The sequence below is a fragment of the Echeneis naucrates genome, chromosome 12, assembly GCF_900963305.1.
Source record: "Echeneis naucrates chromosome 12, fEcheNa1.1, whole genome shotgun sequence".
In the NCBI taxonomy this organism is placed as follows: Eukaryota; Metazoa; Chordata; class Actinopteri; order Carangiformes; family Echeneidae; genus Echeneis; species Echeneis naucrates.
This window is the reverse complement of record NC_042522.1, coordinates 956605-973557: the sequence shown is the minus strand read 5'-3', so window position 1 is coordinate 973557 and position 16953 is coordinate 956605. Positions and strand designations below refer to the sequence as shown.

General features: G+C 38.3%; 1 protein-coding gene across 1 annotated transcript in view; it reads left to right on the top strand.

Moving 5' to 3' along the window:
* Window positions 1-11781, top strand: part of dcc (DCC netrin 1 receptor) — a 193744-nt gene extending 181963 nt beyond the window's left edge. Inside the window, exons 28-29 of the mRNA XM_029516393.1 lie at window positions 3298-3446; window positions 11692-11781. Coding sequence (XP_029372253.1) covers window positions 3298-3446; window positions 11692-11781 — 239 coding nt within the window. The remainder of the gene's footprint in view (window positions 1-3297; window positions 3447-11691) is intronic.
* The last annotated feature ends 5172 nt before the right edge of the window (window positions 11782-16953 follow it).

The following is a 16953-nucleotide window of genomic DNA, read 5'->3' as shown; positions in this document are numbered from 1 at the left end:
TCTGTTCAGCAGTCGAACTCTCCCCAAAAGTCTCCCGAAAGCGGCTTCTGACCAGGTCCGGCTCAACTGCAAATTGTGAGCAAACTGTAGCTCCTGTCTGAAAAGTGAAAACACAGTGAGAGACAGAAGAGTCTGTAGATTCTGACAGTCTTTATTTGAATCAAAAACTCCTTCAAATGAGCGAGTAAGCACAGTACGAAGACAGAGTGAAATTGTTTTGAAAAAAAAAAAAAACAACGTAGGATTACATTATGTTCAATTGGGACAGACATAGATGTTGCTGTCGATCTGCCCCCCCACGGTTTAAATTTTGTACAGAGCTCACCTCTCAAAATCACATTTTATGAATCCCAACACCGATGTCTACATTTTGATGAAAAATTCTTTGTCTCCTTTTTAAAGTTTAGCCGTGAGCTTGAGTTTAAAATGAAAATGATGGTTATTTTTTCATGTTTCTCTCACTCACTTTACTTACTTTTTATGTGGAAACAGTTTGGTGTTTTGGGAAAAGGACAAGTTTTCCTCCGTTTTAAAGTTTGAATGACATTTCTACATGCAGGTATGAGAGAGCAAGATGACTGAGAAAAAAGGTTAGGTCCAATTCATTTTGGCCGGTTTTCTGGGAATAACTTTGGGGAAATTGGAATCGCAACACTGAAAAAGATAGCACACCATTCCCAATCGATCCGCACATTTTGATGTATACATTGTTGGGCTTTTCTCAAAGCTGCGGGACGAGTTACGCGCCGAAAATTGTTATTGGGATTGTTATTTACATTATTTTATCATTATTTGAAGGTCTGAATAATTTAAGGATTTAGTCTTCTGTCATTTTATTGTGAAACGGTTCATTTTGTTGTGAAAAGGCTCAGTGGCTTCCAGTTTATTGTGATTATGGCAGAAATACCATGAGTTGTAGCTTCAGTGTGCTTCTTGTTCTACTTTTTGGAGGGCCAAGTTTGAACAGGAACGATAAATAATAAGTATGGAGAAAATTAAGTAGTGCCTCTGTGCCGAAGCCCGTGGCACTAAATTATTCTTATCACATCCATCTTTTTTTAAACAGGCTGGCCCAAGCCCCCCAAAATAATTTATATCCCCTGTTTACCAAAAATTGGTTTGATCATACATTTCACCCGAGAACACCTTGAATTGCTTGGGCAGACTGCCGTAGAGAGATGCATAACCAGGCAGACCTAAAGCAGACAGCCAGACAGACAAAGAAAAAAAGGATATAAAGCAGGCTGACAAAGAACCAGCAGAGTGCCGTGTGAAGTTGATTAGATGCCAGCTGTTTCCCTCTTGAGATACTTTTGCTTCAAAGACTCTCTTCATCTTTAACTGTATTTACCTCAATCTGCCCTCCAGATCAATAGCCACACCCCCTTCATACCCCAGAAAAACAGTAGTGTGTCATCCACTGCAGCTTGTCTGGTAAATATAGCAACGACTCTGAGCAGTCAAACAACCAGAGCACCACAAAATACACACAGAGACACCTTTCTCTGACAAAAACCCCTGAGGGTGGAGTAGGCACTGTGAAACTCTTTCATGGTTTTATCTACTATGAATGTGTGACCCTTTGCTCTAGCTCTGTACTATTTCAGCCTATTTCAGCTTATTAGTTTTATGTTTTGTAGCTGGTTACTGAGTGAATGAGTGAATGTATTTGTATCATGAACGTCTGACTGACAACTGACTGAATCCTTTTAAGGAGCCGTTATCTAACTAAAGTCGATGGTGCTGCACTCCTGACACAAATTTTCTCACAACTAAGTAATGTCAAAGCTGACCATATGATTTACTTAAAGTGAAAACTTGAGTCACTTAAGCCACATAGCATGGTATGTGACCATATGAGCAATATTGCAATCTAGAAAACTCTGTCACTTAATTACAACAAAGAAATAGAGAATTATATCATTCTCAATGAAATTATAGGCAATCACAGCATATTGTATTCAGATAATTTTTCCAGTGTGCAACAACAGAAGAGGACTTTTACCTATGTAGAGGAGTTGATTTTGTAATTCATCAGGAGTTTGTAGTGCAGCATTGTTTTTTTTTTTTTTTGTTTTTTTTTTTTGTGAGGAACCTCAAGTGGACTTTCTCAATGTCTTTTGTAGGAAAGCAGAGTGTGGGACTTAACAGTTAACATGCTGTCTTGAATAAGCATATGTTCTATACAATGTTTATTGATTAAAAAAAACTAAACAAAAAATCTAAAGCATTTTAAAATTATTGTCTTGGAACATAATTTTATTATTTTTTTAAGGCTGTGGAAAAAGAAGCTCACACAGCTGGTACCCCTTTCTTATACTTCTTCTACTTCTTATACTTCATAGGGACTTGATCATTACGGGTTTCCACTTTTGTGTGCTTCCTTCAGAATGCTAGCTGTTGTGATAAAGAACGAAAGATTGCCAATAGGAGATTTCTCTCCTGTAATCTGGCAACTCTCAGCTAACAGCATGGGAATCCGTAATGTCAATCCAACATTGTTCTTTCTACATGAAGGTATTTCAACTGCATGTAGAGGTGGCTGGTCTAAAAATAAAATCACCAGTTGATTGTTCAAATGGTTGGCCAGACCTGGCAATAAACTAATTTAGTCTTAGATGCTAAGAAAAAAAAAATAAAAAATCACTACAACATTTCTGAGGCATTGTGGGGATTGTTGAAGTTAAAGCAGTTTAATATTCAAAATATGTTTCTTGTGTTTAGTCTCTGCTGTGGTCAAGATAGTTCCAGGTTGTTGTTTTTTTCCAAGAAGCAGAATGGATTTTATTGATCAGGAAGTTCAAAAATGTTGTGCAGGAAGACAATGCGGGAAATGTGAGCATGGGAGCCTTGGGATGTGTTCAGACATTCAGCGACTGTGCAAGGAATCAGACCAGTGGAAAGAAAATCAAGTCCTTCATCTTCAATGTCCCATGTTCAGTGTTCTCAATAATCCTTAAATTTGACTTCCTGAATTGTATCTGTTTTTTGGAAACAAAACTATTTGATTATTATATATTGTAGAAGTACAAATTACTACTCTTCATTATTCTTTATCTAAATTCATTGTGTAGAATCATTGTTTAGTCAACCACATAATTTATATACTTCCTCATCAATCATATCCTTCCCTCTACCATTTAGAGATTAGAGTTTACTGGTAATAATATCCTGTAAAATGATTGATGAAGTCACTAGTGAGATCATTAATGCTAGAAATGACAACAGAGGTGTCAAATAGTCAAGCCATTTGTCTAAAATGTAATGTAATACCAGAACTTTTCCTCTCTTTCCAAGGTGCAAGCCTCCCAAAGCCCCAGGTGAAGACAGCCTCCTTGGGTCAGGCTGGTAAGGCTCGATCTCCTCTGCTGCCAGTCTCTGTCCCAACAGCACCAGACTTACCAGAGGAGGGAGGAACAAAATCTGTTGAGGATTCAGCTGCCAATGTAAGTCCAAAGACCAACAATCGCACACGTTCACTCTCTTACAAATGGGCAATTGGGAGACACCAATCAATCTACACATGCATCTTTTTGGACAGTTTGGAGTTACCCGTTAACCTGTTTGCTAAAAAGTCAGAGAGTGAGCATACTGTATTAAAATCCATATTAAAATTTTATAAAATTCTGCATGCAAAACCATGTGGCTGAATACAATTAAACACTGGAGAAAAATATCACAAAAAAGAAAACCTGTATTATTCTTGTTACCTAGTAGCAGTAGTAGTATGCAGTAGTATATTTATATCCAGAGAGTTCTGTAGTTCTTGTCGTCCTGTATTTCTTGCCACTTATCAGCCAGTACATCACCTTAACTGCAGTACATCACATTGAGGAGTTGAGTGTAGTTTTCAGCTCAGCATGAGGAGGAGGTGTAGTTCTTACATATAAAAAAACAAAAAAACAATCTTACATATAAAAAATATAAAAAAAATATTAAAATATATAAAAAAACTGATTCAGAAAATAGAAATGGATAGAAACAATAGTCTGAGGAAAGTATACACTCCGCACGTGTAGACACAAACATACACAATAAAACCGAGCAGATGAAGGAAAGAGGAGAAAGCAGAGAATGAAGAGATGAGACGAGTGGAAGAAAAAAAAAAAAAAGGAGGATGAGAAGATGTAAAGGGGTTGCATGAGACATTGAGATAACAAAGGGAGTGGGAGAGGTAGAATGTAGCACATAAGATGGAGAAGAAACAGAAGGGAAGTAGGAATAAATATGACAAGGATGGATATAGGAATAGATATAGGAAATGAGGGGTATGAGAAGACAGTGGGGGATAAGGGAGAAAAAATGGAAGAGAGAAATGAGCAGAGGCAGAAAGGATAAGAAGGATTGTGAGAAGGTGATGAAACACAAAGATGTAGCCAGAGGAAGAGGAGTTGAGAAACCCATAAAGGAGAGGTTGAGATAGAAAGATTAGGGAAAATAACAGGAGGAAAGCAGATGCTAGAGGAAGAAACGAGGGTGGAGAATTAATAAATTGCAGGGAAAACAGAGGGAGTGAGGAGGAATAGATGGAGAGGGCAGACGTGAAGAAGCTAGGGAGGGGAATGTGGGGGAGGAGAGGCAAAGATGAATGACAGAAGATGACGCAGAGGGATGCTGGACGTCAGGACTTTTTAAATATTGATATGTGACTCAATGACAATAGGACAGGAAGAGGCATCACCACGGCAACAGGAAAGGAAGGATTCTTCAAGAGGGACAGAGAGGGAGGACACAGGTGGAGAAAAGGAGATGAAATCGTGGGGGGAGAATGAGTGAGGAAGACGAAAAAGAAAATTGTATAATCAGGTCCTGTTGCCCTAGCAACAGGAGAGAAATGCTTCATTAGGAGAAAGGATGGAGAGAAATTAAGAGAAAAGATAATACAAAAAAGAGAGAAGATGCAGAAGTGAGAATGAAAGAGAAAAGGACACAGATACACAGGATATGAGGAGAAAAAGAAAATCATGGTGAAGCAGTGAAATGGTGAGGAGCAGTGGAGAAAAATAGATGGCAAGATAGTCGACAGGAGAGAGGGGGGATGTTAAAGGTCAGCAGATCTTTCTCTTCATCTTTTGTACTATCTCTGTAATTGATCTAGTCCATTTCCATCAGCCCCCTGGCTTATCCATCTCTCTCTCTCTCTCACACACACACACACACACAGCTAGTTAATTGACTGTAAAACACATGGTGAATTGCATACACTACAACAGTGCTTTTAATATGTTCTTAAGGCAGAACTGTTGAAGATGTGTTATTTTCTTTCTCCTGTCTGTGCCTATCAACTCCAAGCTGTGAATCTGTAAAAACTGCAATTTTTTTTTTTTTTTCAAATTCAGCTGCACACTAGCTATTCATTTCAGTGAAGGAAAATGTCAGCAATCAGCAGTTGGGCTCCTTGATGCGTTGTTTTGAAATACCCTCGAATTGCCTCTGTCACCACCCAGACCCACCTGCCCTTGGAATTTCCAATGTTCCAAGGGTAACATGCAGACAAAAGTCTTTTGAATTTAAGGAATGGTTCCCACTTTTGAAGTAAGATGTGTCAGTTTTGATTTGAGGAGATTCATATCACTATAGATCTTTGAGATGGATATATGTTACAATATGTAGTGCCTAAAGGTAAGAAAAATGCACATGAAGTGAAACAAAAATCATCATATTTAATATTATTTTGAATGGCAACCTGAAGTGTTGGAGGAGTAATCTACATCTTCATAAAGAAAAACTCTCTGGTTTCCCATACATTCAAGATTGTTATCAACAAAAATCATCTTTGTTCTGATGATTTTTGCTTTTCTTTAAAGAGCAAAACATTTCTAATTTACATCGCAGACTGTACCAGACCCTTTCCCCCCCAATCACTGCCATCCAGTGATGGGAATTCCAGCTCTTATTAGAGACTCAGCTCTTCTGGCTCCAAAGTGGCTCCTTAGTTTTTTTTTTTTTTTTTTTTTATTATTATTATTGATTTATTAAAAAAATAATGAACAATTATGTGTAAAATTATTTTTGGGATTTATATGACAATGTATTGAATATACATTATTTATATGGCTATATCTATATATTGAACAAACTGAACTTGCAGCTTAATGCTACAAATAATAAATTATAAAACACAAAAACCAAAATATCCAACACAATTAGAAAAAAGCTCCAATCTCTGAATGAATGTATATCATTAAAGACCCCCTAACTGAAAAATGTAAAATGCTTAAAATTGCTCTGCTATGACTATTTTTTGATTGCTTTCCCACAAAAAAAAACAGTTTAAAAAAAAGCTCTCAAAGAGACTAAAAGTATGTCCATTATTTGTCCCTCTGAAAAATCCAGGTTATGTGAATATTCATGTGTATGCAAATGCATCAGACTTGCGCCCACCCACCGCCAACACCTGATCTGGGTTGCTTGGTAACAGCAGTGCGCTGTCGCAACCCCAGGAAGTACGCTCGGAAAAAGCATCATGCTTCAAGATGAGCTTCGTGGCGAAACCCATCCGTTTTTGCGCCAGGTTCAAGAAGCAGCTGTCCTCAAAATGCTTGCTGCAGACCCACGTTTTAGCTGGAATGTTTTCAGCGACATCATTCCAAATAAATTGCAACCATTTCTATCCTTTGGTAAAAGATGAAGGCTGATTTCACGATTAGCCTCTCCACACCCAAACACAGAGCAAGCGTTCGCCATCGCTGGCTGTTTTATGTTGCTCCCGCATTCCAGTCTTTGCATATATTATGTAAATGAACTGGGAAAGAAAATCCACGGGATTGGTTGCTAGGATTTGTGACATATGAAATCCAACGGAGGAACTGAAAAACTGAATCCATCTTTTTCAGATCTGGTTTTGAAACTGCATTTTCAAATCTAAACTGCTCAGTTATGGCGTGTATTACAGACTTTGCAGCTGAAATGTCTTGTATCAGAACCCAAACACTACATAGACATGTTAATAATTAGAAAAACTCAAATTTTGGGTTAGGGGGTCTTTAATAAACTTTCACTGAAACAACATGGACAGTTATCAGTAAAGAATCACAACAGAATATAAATTAAAATCTGCACTTCTTTCCTGAAAAGGGCCCCCTCACCTTTCGGCTTGTTGTCTCTGTCAGTAGGACACTAAACTTTCTTTCTCTCTCTTGTCTCCCTCCTGTTTGTGTGCTCACTGCAGTGTGTGTGTGTGTGTGTGTGTGTAACCTCTCCCTTCCCCCTGCTGCTCAACATGGGCGCACAGACGCCACCACACATCTTGACCAATCATGCATGGCTAACAGAAACAAGAGGTGAAAAAAAAAAAAAAAAACAAGAGCCAGCTCCTGTTGTTCCCTTCAGAGTCGGATAATTTGCAAACAACACGCCACTACTGCCATCAGCTCACTCGCTGCCAATCCCTTCAGTCCAGTCACTACTCTCTGCACTCTATTTACTCAAGATCATACTTCAGTATTCTTCTTACAGTGCAACAGAAAGTGCACATTAATGACAGCATTAAAATTCCAATGTACTTTAAATTACATTTATAGCCTCAGTGAAGTCCTTCTATATCTCCTTGGGAAGAAAAGTGGCATTTTAAAAGAGTAATAATTTTTCTGAAGTCAAAATATTGTTTCTAGTTTAAATGGAACATAAGACTATCATTTAATACTCAGTCATTCATCAAGACTAGTTTCTGCTCTTCATATTCTTTATTGAATTATCAACAAGGACAGGTTTATCACTGGGGCAATTGGGCAGTTGGCTGGATTGTATGATATATATATTTTTTTTTTGTATTAATAAAACATTAAGACCTGTCCGGGGTGTAACCCGCCCTCACTCAGAGTGAATTGGGCTTAGCTCCAGCACACCCCCCAACCCATAAATGGAAAAGCAGTAGAAGACGGATGGATGGATGGATAAAAATTTTTGGTCTCCGAAGTCACAATGTTTAGAGACTCTGATGTTGTGTCTACAACTGAGATCAGATCACTGAGGTTTTTTGGTTCTTTATATATGATGATGGGTTTTTTTATAGAAGGCTTTCTCCATAGAATTAGGACAAAACCTGGCGGTTTGTGACATCTATGAGATTTAATAGGTCTCATTCAGAAAACTGTCAGACCAACAGACTACACACACACACACACACACAAATGGCAACTTTAAACTTCTGCCATTTAAGAGAACCCTCGGTTATCTGTTGAAAAGCCACGAGAGAGTTTAAAATTTAAAACATAAAATAGTGTCAGACGGCAAATAGTATTCATGCGGGTTGGTGTAGACGTCTTAAAACAAAAGACTGAGATCATGAACCCATTAGGAAAACTGAGCTAATAAATCACATGAGAAGAAGGACCCTTTTCACATAGACTTCAAGAAATTGATTTCTTTTTCCAACTAGTGGTGTCACCCCCTGATTGTCATTCCACAGAATGCAGTGTCAAGATACTTCAGCACTGACTCACACTTATATGGCATATATGTTATTTACTGTATACAAAGTGTTGAGAAAACTAATATTTTTTAACTGATAATGAGATAAAGGCAGCTGGTAACAACAAAAAAAAATAATAATAAAATCATAGTGACCCATTGATTGATAAAAAGGGTGGAGCAATTTGTTAGCTGACGGTTGATCCTACATTCACATTTTATTTACTGACGTGCAGATTCACGTGCATGTTCACATATCCCTTTTTAAATCTTGCTCCTCAAAATTTAGACTGAAGGAGTCAGGGGTGAGAGACCTCTCTCCATCTCCAGGACCAAAGCTACCCCTGCTGTTGTGCCATACTATGATCGATGTTTAAATGAAGGCAATATAAAAATCTATACATGACTGGAGGGAGAGCTGTCCTGAGGCTAAAAACACATCGTAAGAAAATCCAACATAACTCTCTGGTCAGGTTAAGAGCTTTAACTAGACAAGAATAAGATCTGCCTTTTAAATTTGGATTATCTAGATTAGCAGGTTCATGTCTCTGGAGGGAGTGCTTTTTAGCAGCAGTAAAGATATAACAAGTCATTCTCCACTTGTCTGTCCCAACTAGGGTTGTGTATTTCTCTTCAGTGGCCAATATAATGAATGTTGTATACACAGCCCATAAGCCAATACATTATTGATACATAAGGGGAAACTACCAATGTGACACCGTATGGACTCAATTGGCTTTCCTCAGTGTGTGAAAGAACCAATGTACTGTCAACCTGTCCAGGGTGACCCAGTGTGAGGCTGGGTGGGCTCCAGATCTCCACAACTCAGAAATGGAGAAGCGATAGAAGATGAATGAGTGAGTCGCAGCAGCAGGAGGGGACAGTGATGGCAGAGGGACTGTAGGGGGCGCTGTGGTGGGAGGAACAGGGGTGCACTGTGGTGATGAGGCAAAGCAGGAAGGGGGAAGCTAAAAAGTCAGTCATTTGGGTGGTGGTTTACATAGATAAGTAAAGACTGTTGGAGGATTGGATTTATTGTTACTGTCAGTCCACCAGGATGTCATTATTTGTTTGACAAATGTTTTTTTTTGGAGTCTCCAGTTTGTAGTTTGGATGTCACTAGTATGGATTTTTGAAAGCATAAAGAAAATCATGAGCTGAGCAGAATGGGGAGCTGATGAGTGAACATTGGATTTGACCTGATCGGTATTTGGTCTTGGATATCAGGCAGGTTGCTGTGTTGTGTTACATTCTATCACTCCCACAGCAGACATGCTCTATGATTTATCCCCTTTAAATGGGGCCATTACTTCAAAATTTTTCAGCACGCTGTATTGAAAAGTTTGAGAAACTCAGTGAAGAAACATTTTGTGAAGTAATAAGTCACATGAACTGTGACATAGTCCAACTTCTTTTTACAGCCAATAGAGCTGCACACTGATAGTTAGATGGAATCTAACTTTAACATACTTTATTCAAGGTAATTTTTACAACTCCTAAACCTTTGACAATGTATGGTTTATAATGATGACTAAGTTTTCTAATTAATTCTGACTGTTCATTGACTGGATTAATACCATTAATGCATGTCCAACCAACAAATTGAATCGTATGCAACGCGACTTGTGTAAGACAACGTTTCACCTCTTATCCAAGGGGCTTCATCAGTCTGACAGGCAAAACGTCTTAGTCATATCCAGCCAACAAATTGAATTATATTTAAAAAAAAAAAAAAAAAAAAAAAAAAAAAAAAGGAAATTGATTTGTCTATGACCTGGATGAATGAGGATATAGACAAACCACAAATGCATTACAAGCAGAGTAAGGGTTTTCCAATGTCACAGCACTTTGGGTATCTGAAATGAAATTTTCACCAGATGTCGGTAACGACCAATGCAACCCACAAATGCAAACAAACCAAACCCTAGATGTCCATAAATTAAGTTATGTCTAATAAAACTGGAATGACAGGGAAAAGTGTCGAACACACTTGGCTAGGCCATTCTAGCAGCTTTGTTTTCTTTCTCTGAAACCAAGTGAGAGTTTCCTTGGCTGTGTTTTTGGGATCATTGTCTTGCTGAAAATGCCTACCCTCATTTCATCATCATCCTGGTAGAGGGCAGCAGATTTTTAATCAAGAATGTCTCTGTACATTTTTCCATTCATAATTTCTTTAATTACATGGAGTTTTGGCTGTGGAGTGTGTTACTTGAGCCTGGTTTATGGTCCTGCATTAAATCAATGCCGTACCTATGTCGTAGTGTAGGGAGGCTCGTCGTAGCCCCTGGCATAGCCTGACGTGCACCTCCCGAGAGGGCTGTGATTGGTTTGCTTGGTAGCAACGCATTTCAGGTACCATATTTTTCCAGATTCATCTTCTGTTGTGATGTAGATGTATGGATACTTTCTTCGACAGCCAACAACTCCAACAAGATTCTCTCTCTCGCCATTGTTCACTGTGACCGTAAAAGTCAGAAGCTAAAGAAATAATCAATTAGAGACGACTATATCCATTCAGGAAAGGAGCGCCATCTCTTAACATTATGGTGGTGACATCACGCCAACGTTGTAAGTATGGCGTTGAGTTAACGCAGGACCATAAACCAGGCATTATTGTTTTCTTTTGATAGATTTCAGCTGTTGCCTTTACTGTTGGTGCCTCTTTGTCCCTCCATTTCATGTGTTCAATACTTTTTCCGTTTGTCATTCCATTTTATCACATATCATTTATGGACATCTAAGGTTTGATATGTTTGCATGTGTGGGTTGCATGGGTTGTTACTGACATCTGGTGAAAGTTTCATGTCAGTAGTCAGTGTCACCTTTCGAAATATATATACAATGGGTAAAATAAGTATCAAACATGTCACCATTTTTCTCAGTAAATATTACGCATTTTACCACACTGCTAAAGAGAAGATAGTTTTTTTTTGTTTGTTTGTTTATTTGTTTGTTTGTTTTTTTTAGTTTGCAGGGCAAACTCTACATGAAAGCTAAGCTCAATATAACATGTGAAAGCATATGAGATGTCCACTTTACGGTCACTGGCACACACACACACACACACTCACACAGACAGAGGCAGATCCACTCAGAGAAGACAGTTTGTATAGCTAGACAAAATATGCCATTACATGGTGATCACAAAGTATTTAATTGCTTTGAAACAACTGCAGACCAGTGACATCAACACTTTGATGAGAGGCCCGCTGTCATGTCACCTCAGACCTCTGACTTTCTGCTTCACAGTCTACATGATTTCTACTTTTTCTCTTACAGATTTATGAGCAAGACGACCTCTCAGAGCAGATGGCCAGTTTAGAGGGTCTGATGAAGCAGCTCAATGCTATTACTGGATCTGCTTTCTAACCAGACCCCTGGTCCAGTCCAGCTCTAGCCACGGTCCAGTCAAGAACCACTCTTCAAGCCTTGATGTCAGCTGCGGTCCATTCACTGAGGGCAGCAACATGCCAGTCTGAGTCTGAAGACTCCTTTGTGGAAGCAACCTCTGTGCTGCGTTGAGTTTGTGAGATCTTGGCCGGTGTCTGCTTCTTGGATCATGGATTGGACAGTTAAACAGAGGATACACATTACAGCAGCACACCAACAACTCAAAGAACAGGACAAGGGTTGTGGGGCTTCTTTAGGAATTCAAACTGAACCCCCTTTAGACCCGACAACCTCAAACATGAAACTAGAAACACCCAATACCCAGCGCCTCGACACTATGAAACAGGAATATCACAAAAACAGAAGACAATGTCAAAAGAGCCTTGTTGTTTCTCTTCTTTGTGGTATTTATTAGCATCCTCCTCCACTGAGTCCTCCACTAGGTTACTCTGACTGTACCTCACTTAATTTTCATGGTTACTGTTGGATGATTAGTCCCCCCCCGACGCCCCCAGACAGGTTGGTGGTATGTAGTTTGAAAATTATACATGAGCCTGCACTAAGAAATTTAAAATGAACCCTTGGCCACCAAAGCTTTCCCACAGCTTCTTTTTCTGTTGTTTTGTTTTCTTCACCTGAATCCAAAGACACCTGTTATGGTGTTGTTATGTGATGCCCACTGCTGTTATTTTTCCTCAGAGTTTCAGTTTCTTCCCTCTTTTGAATCACACTAGGGGCAGCATGGTGGAAGAGTGGTTAGAGCTGTTGCCTCACAGCAAGAAGGTTGTCGGTTTGTTTCCTGGGCCTGCGGCCTTTCTGTGTGAGTTTGCACGTTCTCCCCAACTTGCCTGGTTTTTCTCTGGGTACTCCAGTTTCCTCCCAGCATCCAAAGACGTGTATCTAGATTAGTTACTCTAAAATGCCAACAGATCTGAGTGTGAGTGGTTGTTCAGCTCTATGTGTTGACCCTGTGATGGACTGGCGACCTGTGCACTGGTGTACGGCACTCCCGCCCAGTGTGAGCTGGGATTGGCTCCAGCACCCCCTCCACCCGGAAATAAATAAATGGTAGATTGAATGGACGAATCAAATACGATCCATAACCCTCCCACCTTTACAGAATTAGGTTGTTAAAAATTTAATATAAAAAGGATTTTTTAAATATATATTCTAGCTCAACAGAAACACATTAGAATCTGCTGGAATGGTTCGGATGGTCTTAATCTGCATCCAGTTTACTGTAGTCTTAAAGGACTGTAAAGAAACCACTATGGACTCCCACAATCTGTTGCTGCTCTTGACCAAGCCTTTACTGTCCTTTACCTACAAGGACTTGTGCTGTTGCCAAATTCCAATCCTTTCCAATTCCAATCTTTGAAAGTTTATTGTAATCTTTAAAACGTCTTTTTTTTTTTTTTTTTACTCCGTCTGAGTCCAAAACATGGACTAGAATTCAGTCAAAAGCAGTGGGCTGCTATGGAAGTAATGTCAAAAGAAATCTGGTTTCAGTGTGATCGCAAGTCATCTCATTTCACTGTGCATATCGCAGTTAGTGTGTGGATACCCCCTGCAGGTTACAGCATCAAAAGTGCTGACATGAAAACTGTGCTTGGTACTTGTCTGGTCACAAAAAATGATTGCATTCTGGAGGCACAGGATTAGCAATGACATAATAAGGTCATCATCACAAGGTAGTTTATTAGTTAAATTGAAAAGAGCAATCTTTCATCAAGGCTTCTGACTAAATTGATTGGAAACTTCATATTGTTTTATTGAGAAAATACTTACGCCAGTTTTGATGTAAAGAGATTAATTCTGATGCATTGCTGTCATTTGTGAATGAGGTGTTGTAACAACAGAGTGAATAATAATAATAATAATAATAATAATTGTTATTATTATTATAATTTTTTTAATATATATTTGTTACTTATTTTTTCACTTAGTGCAGTTTCAGTATGAGTTTGACTGAAGATGAGTGTGTTGTAGTTGAGCCTCCTGTTTTTGATGGATCCATATTTATTTTCATGAGATTGTACCTCTGTGCAAAACCCACCAGCTTCACTTTGAGTTGACTACAGGTGGTTCCATTTTTACAGAAAAATAAGAAGGGGAAAAAAGCAAATAATGCATATGCCACAATGTATATTTTTACATCTGCTGTCCTTTCAGGACTGTACTTTTTCTCCTTCAAACCAGGTATTCAAACTAGAAATATAATTCAAGTGTCACAAACCAGCATGAAAACTGAAAAGCTAAAGCCTACATTGAAAGTTGATCATCACATTGGAGAGTTTTTGTGACATATTTAGTTTTATTATGAGCAGGTGTTTAAAACCAGAATGAAACCTGCAGGATTTCGGTGACCATTGTAACATGAGGTCAGCCAGGATGATGGGAGCATACAGCTCTCTATTTGTTCAAACAAGAAGATTAGTGTCAGCAGCAGGAAAGCTATTTAATTTTTTTTTTCTCTCTTTGAAATCCTCTACTCCTTGCAAAAAGATAAATAAATGAAAAAGGAGAGCTTCTTTGTGAAAGAAAAAAGTGAAGAAACTCAAAATTAGTATGTTCTTGAGCCATGAAATTGTCTTCTCAGACAGTTAAAGTGATCTGCTAAATGGAGGTCTTTTATAGTCAGCCAGTGTCTTTGCAAATATGCTGAATATGTGAGTTTAAGAGAGGGAGTCTAATTTAATGTATGTGACCAAATGCCTGTGCAGAAAATTAATATTAATATTTGTCAATTAGCTGAAGAAAAAATAAGCTTGAAGAACACTTTGTATTTCACCCCATGTTGCTACAATGTTATATACAGGCCTTTATCTTTCCATGATGAGAGGAAAAAAGCCTGAGGGAGTCACAGAGTGAAGGCAGAGATGGTAAATTGATCTTCAGAGGAAGTTTGTGCATGAGAACAAGGGCTTGGAGGAATGAGGCTGCAAATTCATTATAACACAGTTTCAAATATTAGCATTCAAGCTCACGCTCTATGTGGTGTTACAGCAGTTGGGAAAAAGATCCCAGGATAGACGGAATGGAAAGGTAACATCTCTGTACAACGACTGCAGGGATGAAAGGTGAAACAATCTGTGCAAACCTGTGGCATGGGGCTCAAACTCATCAGCCTGTTCTGTGATACACATTCAGCACTACTTTTATGCTCGTTCTCCTTCTCCTTCAGAGCAAGTAGTAGAGCTGCATAACATCCAATGCTGCCAGACTGGACCCAAATTTGGTTTAAAGAGAGAAAATCTTATTTTACAGCAAATCCTAAATTAAATGGTTAGTTAAATGGTCTGTTGTCTGGTCTGTGTCAAAAGAGGAAAGAAAGGAGAGGAAAGAAAGATTAAGGCAAAGGAATTATTAGGCTTAAAATGGGTTTTGTAATTTTTAGCCTGTTAAATATAAATTAGATGAAATTAGTGCTGTTTTTTGTCACCCTTCATTTCTCAGATTGATTTCCTCCCTTCCAGTTAATTATTTATTTACTGCAAGATTTGAAATTGGTTCTATACATCCAAATCCTAGAAATTCAAATCAGATATCGAAGAAGAAATAAGTAAAAGCTCTTAAACAGAGATTCTTCATTAGACACAGCCATCATCATCACCTTCATCATCACAGAGACTGAAAAGTCAGTCATTACCGACTGTTCCGAACAAACAAAAATGGAAAATGAACATGTCAGATTGAAAAATCAAATGAATATGAAATAATATAACAGATAAGAGTTTAAGTGGCACCTTCCTAGACCTTCTGTACTAATAGAACTGGAAACAGCATCATCTGCATCTGTGTGACTTTGGATCATAAATCTTTTTTAAAAACTGCCTGATTCAACATTAAAATCTGCCTTGTTTATTCTCATAATTGAAACCATAGAGGAATTGAAAAAAAAAAAAAAAGATTTTTTTTTTTTTTTTTGCACACAGAGCTCTTAGCAGACAGCTCTGTGTGCTCTATATATGGAAGGAAATGACCATTGTGGGCTGGATTTATAACTTTGATCTAGAAAGACTTTTAATAACAAGTCTCTACAAATGTGATTTTCACAGAAAGGAACTGTAAGTACAATTTGCCTGAAAGGATGGAAATCAATCCAAAAGACGATGAGGGCTCTTTAAAATGAGCAGCAGGACTGGCAAGCTCAAAAAAATTATATTAAGGAAAAAAAAACCAGGAGCAGCATCATTATGGTCCTTTGATTTTGTATGATCCATTTCATGACTGTGAACATAGGCTACACAGGTGTGACCACTTCTAAAAACATTTTCAAGCATTGCAGCCACATTGAATCATCTGAATTTGCTTGTTGATGGCATTTCCACACTGGTGTTGAAAATCCAGACAACATTAAGGATCCTGATGAGATGAGGTCTGAGTTTGTAATCCACCTTTCATTGAAGGTCATTTAAATTTCATTAAAATGTATTATTTATGCATCAGACCAGTTAGTTATCATTATTTATTTAGTCGTATGAAGTTTTGCTGTGTTCAGGATAGTGAAAAAGACAGTCTACATGAGTAGGTAGTATTTTTCTTTATCTTAAATCTGAAATGTATAAAATGTTAAAATGTTCTCTGTGGTATATTAATTTGTTCTTTCATCACAGAGGACAGCCATGGAACAGATGAAATGTCTGCTTAGAGTTTTTCCCAACAGAACTGTGTCCCTGTTACAGAGGGGCTTAAAAGAAGACTTGTTGTCTTACTTCAGTGGCACGTAAATAGCATTTCACCAGCCTTCCTACATAGAGACACATCAGATGTGCAAATCTAGTCATGACAGGGACCCTCCAGTACCCTACACACAATAAAACGACCAGACTGTCTGTAATTGTTCAGATGTTAAATCCCCCAACTGGCTGACTCAATATATCACACAAGATATATATCACCTCATTCCCCATTCAAGCATATGGATGGCAAAAATACTGTCATTTGAGTAAGATTAATTCAATATTAAATTAATTCAATATAATATTTGTAAAGTCAGAAATGCTACTCAACTTTAAATGAGGCTGATTAGCAAAAAGAAGCATGTGGAATATAGTCAGATGTCATTAGTTGTTTGAAGAAATAGGCTTGGCTCATGTGTGGCTCAAGGATGGTACAATGGTGCAGTGGTTAGCACTGTCACCTCAGTGA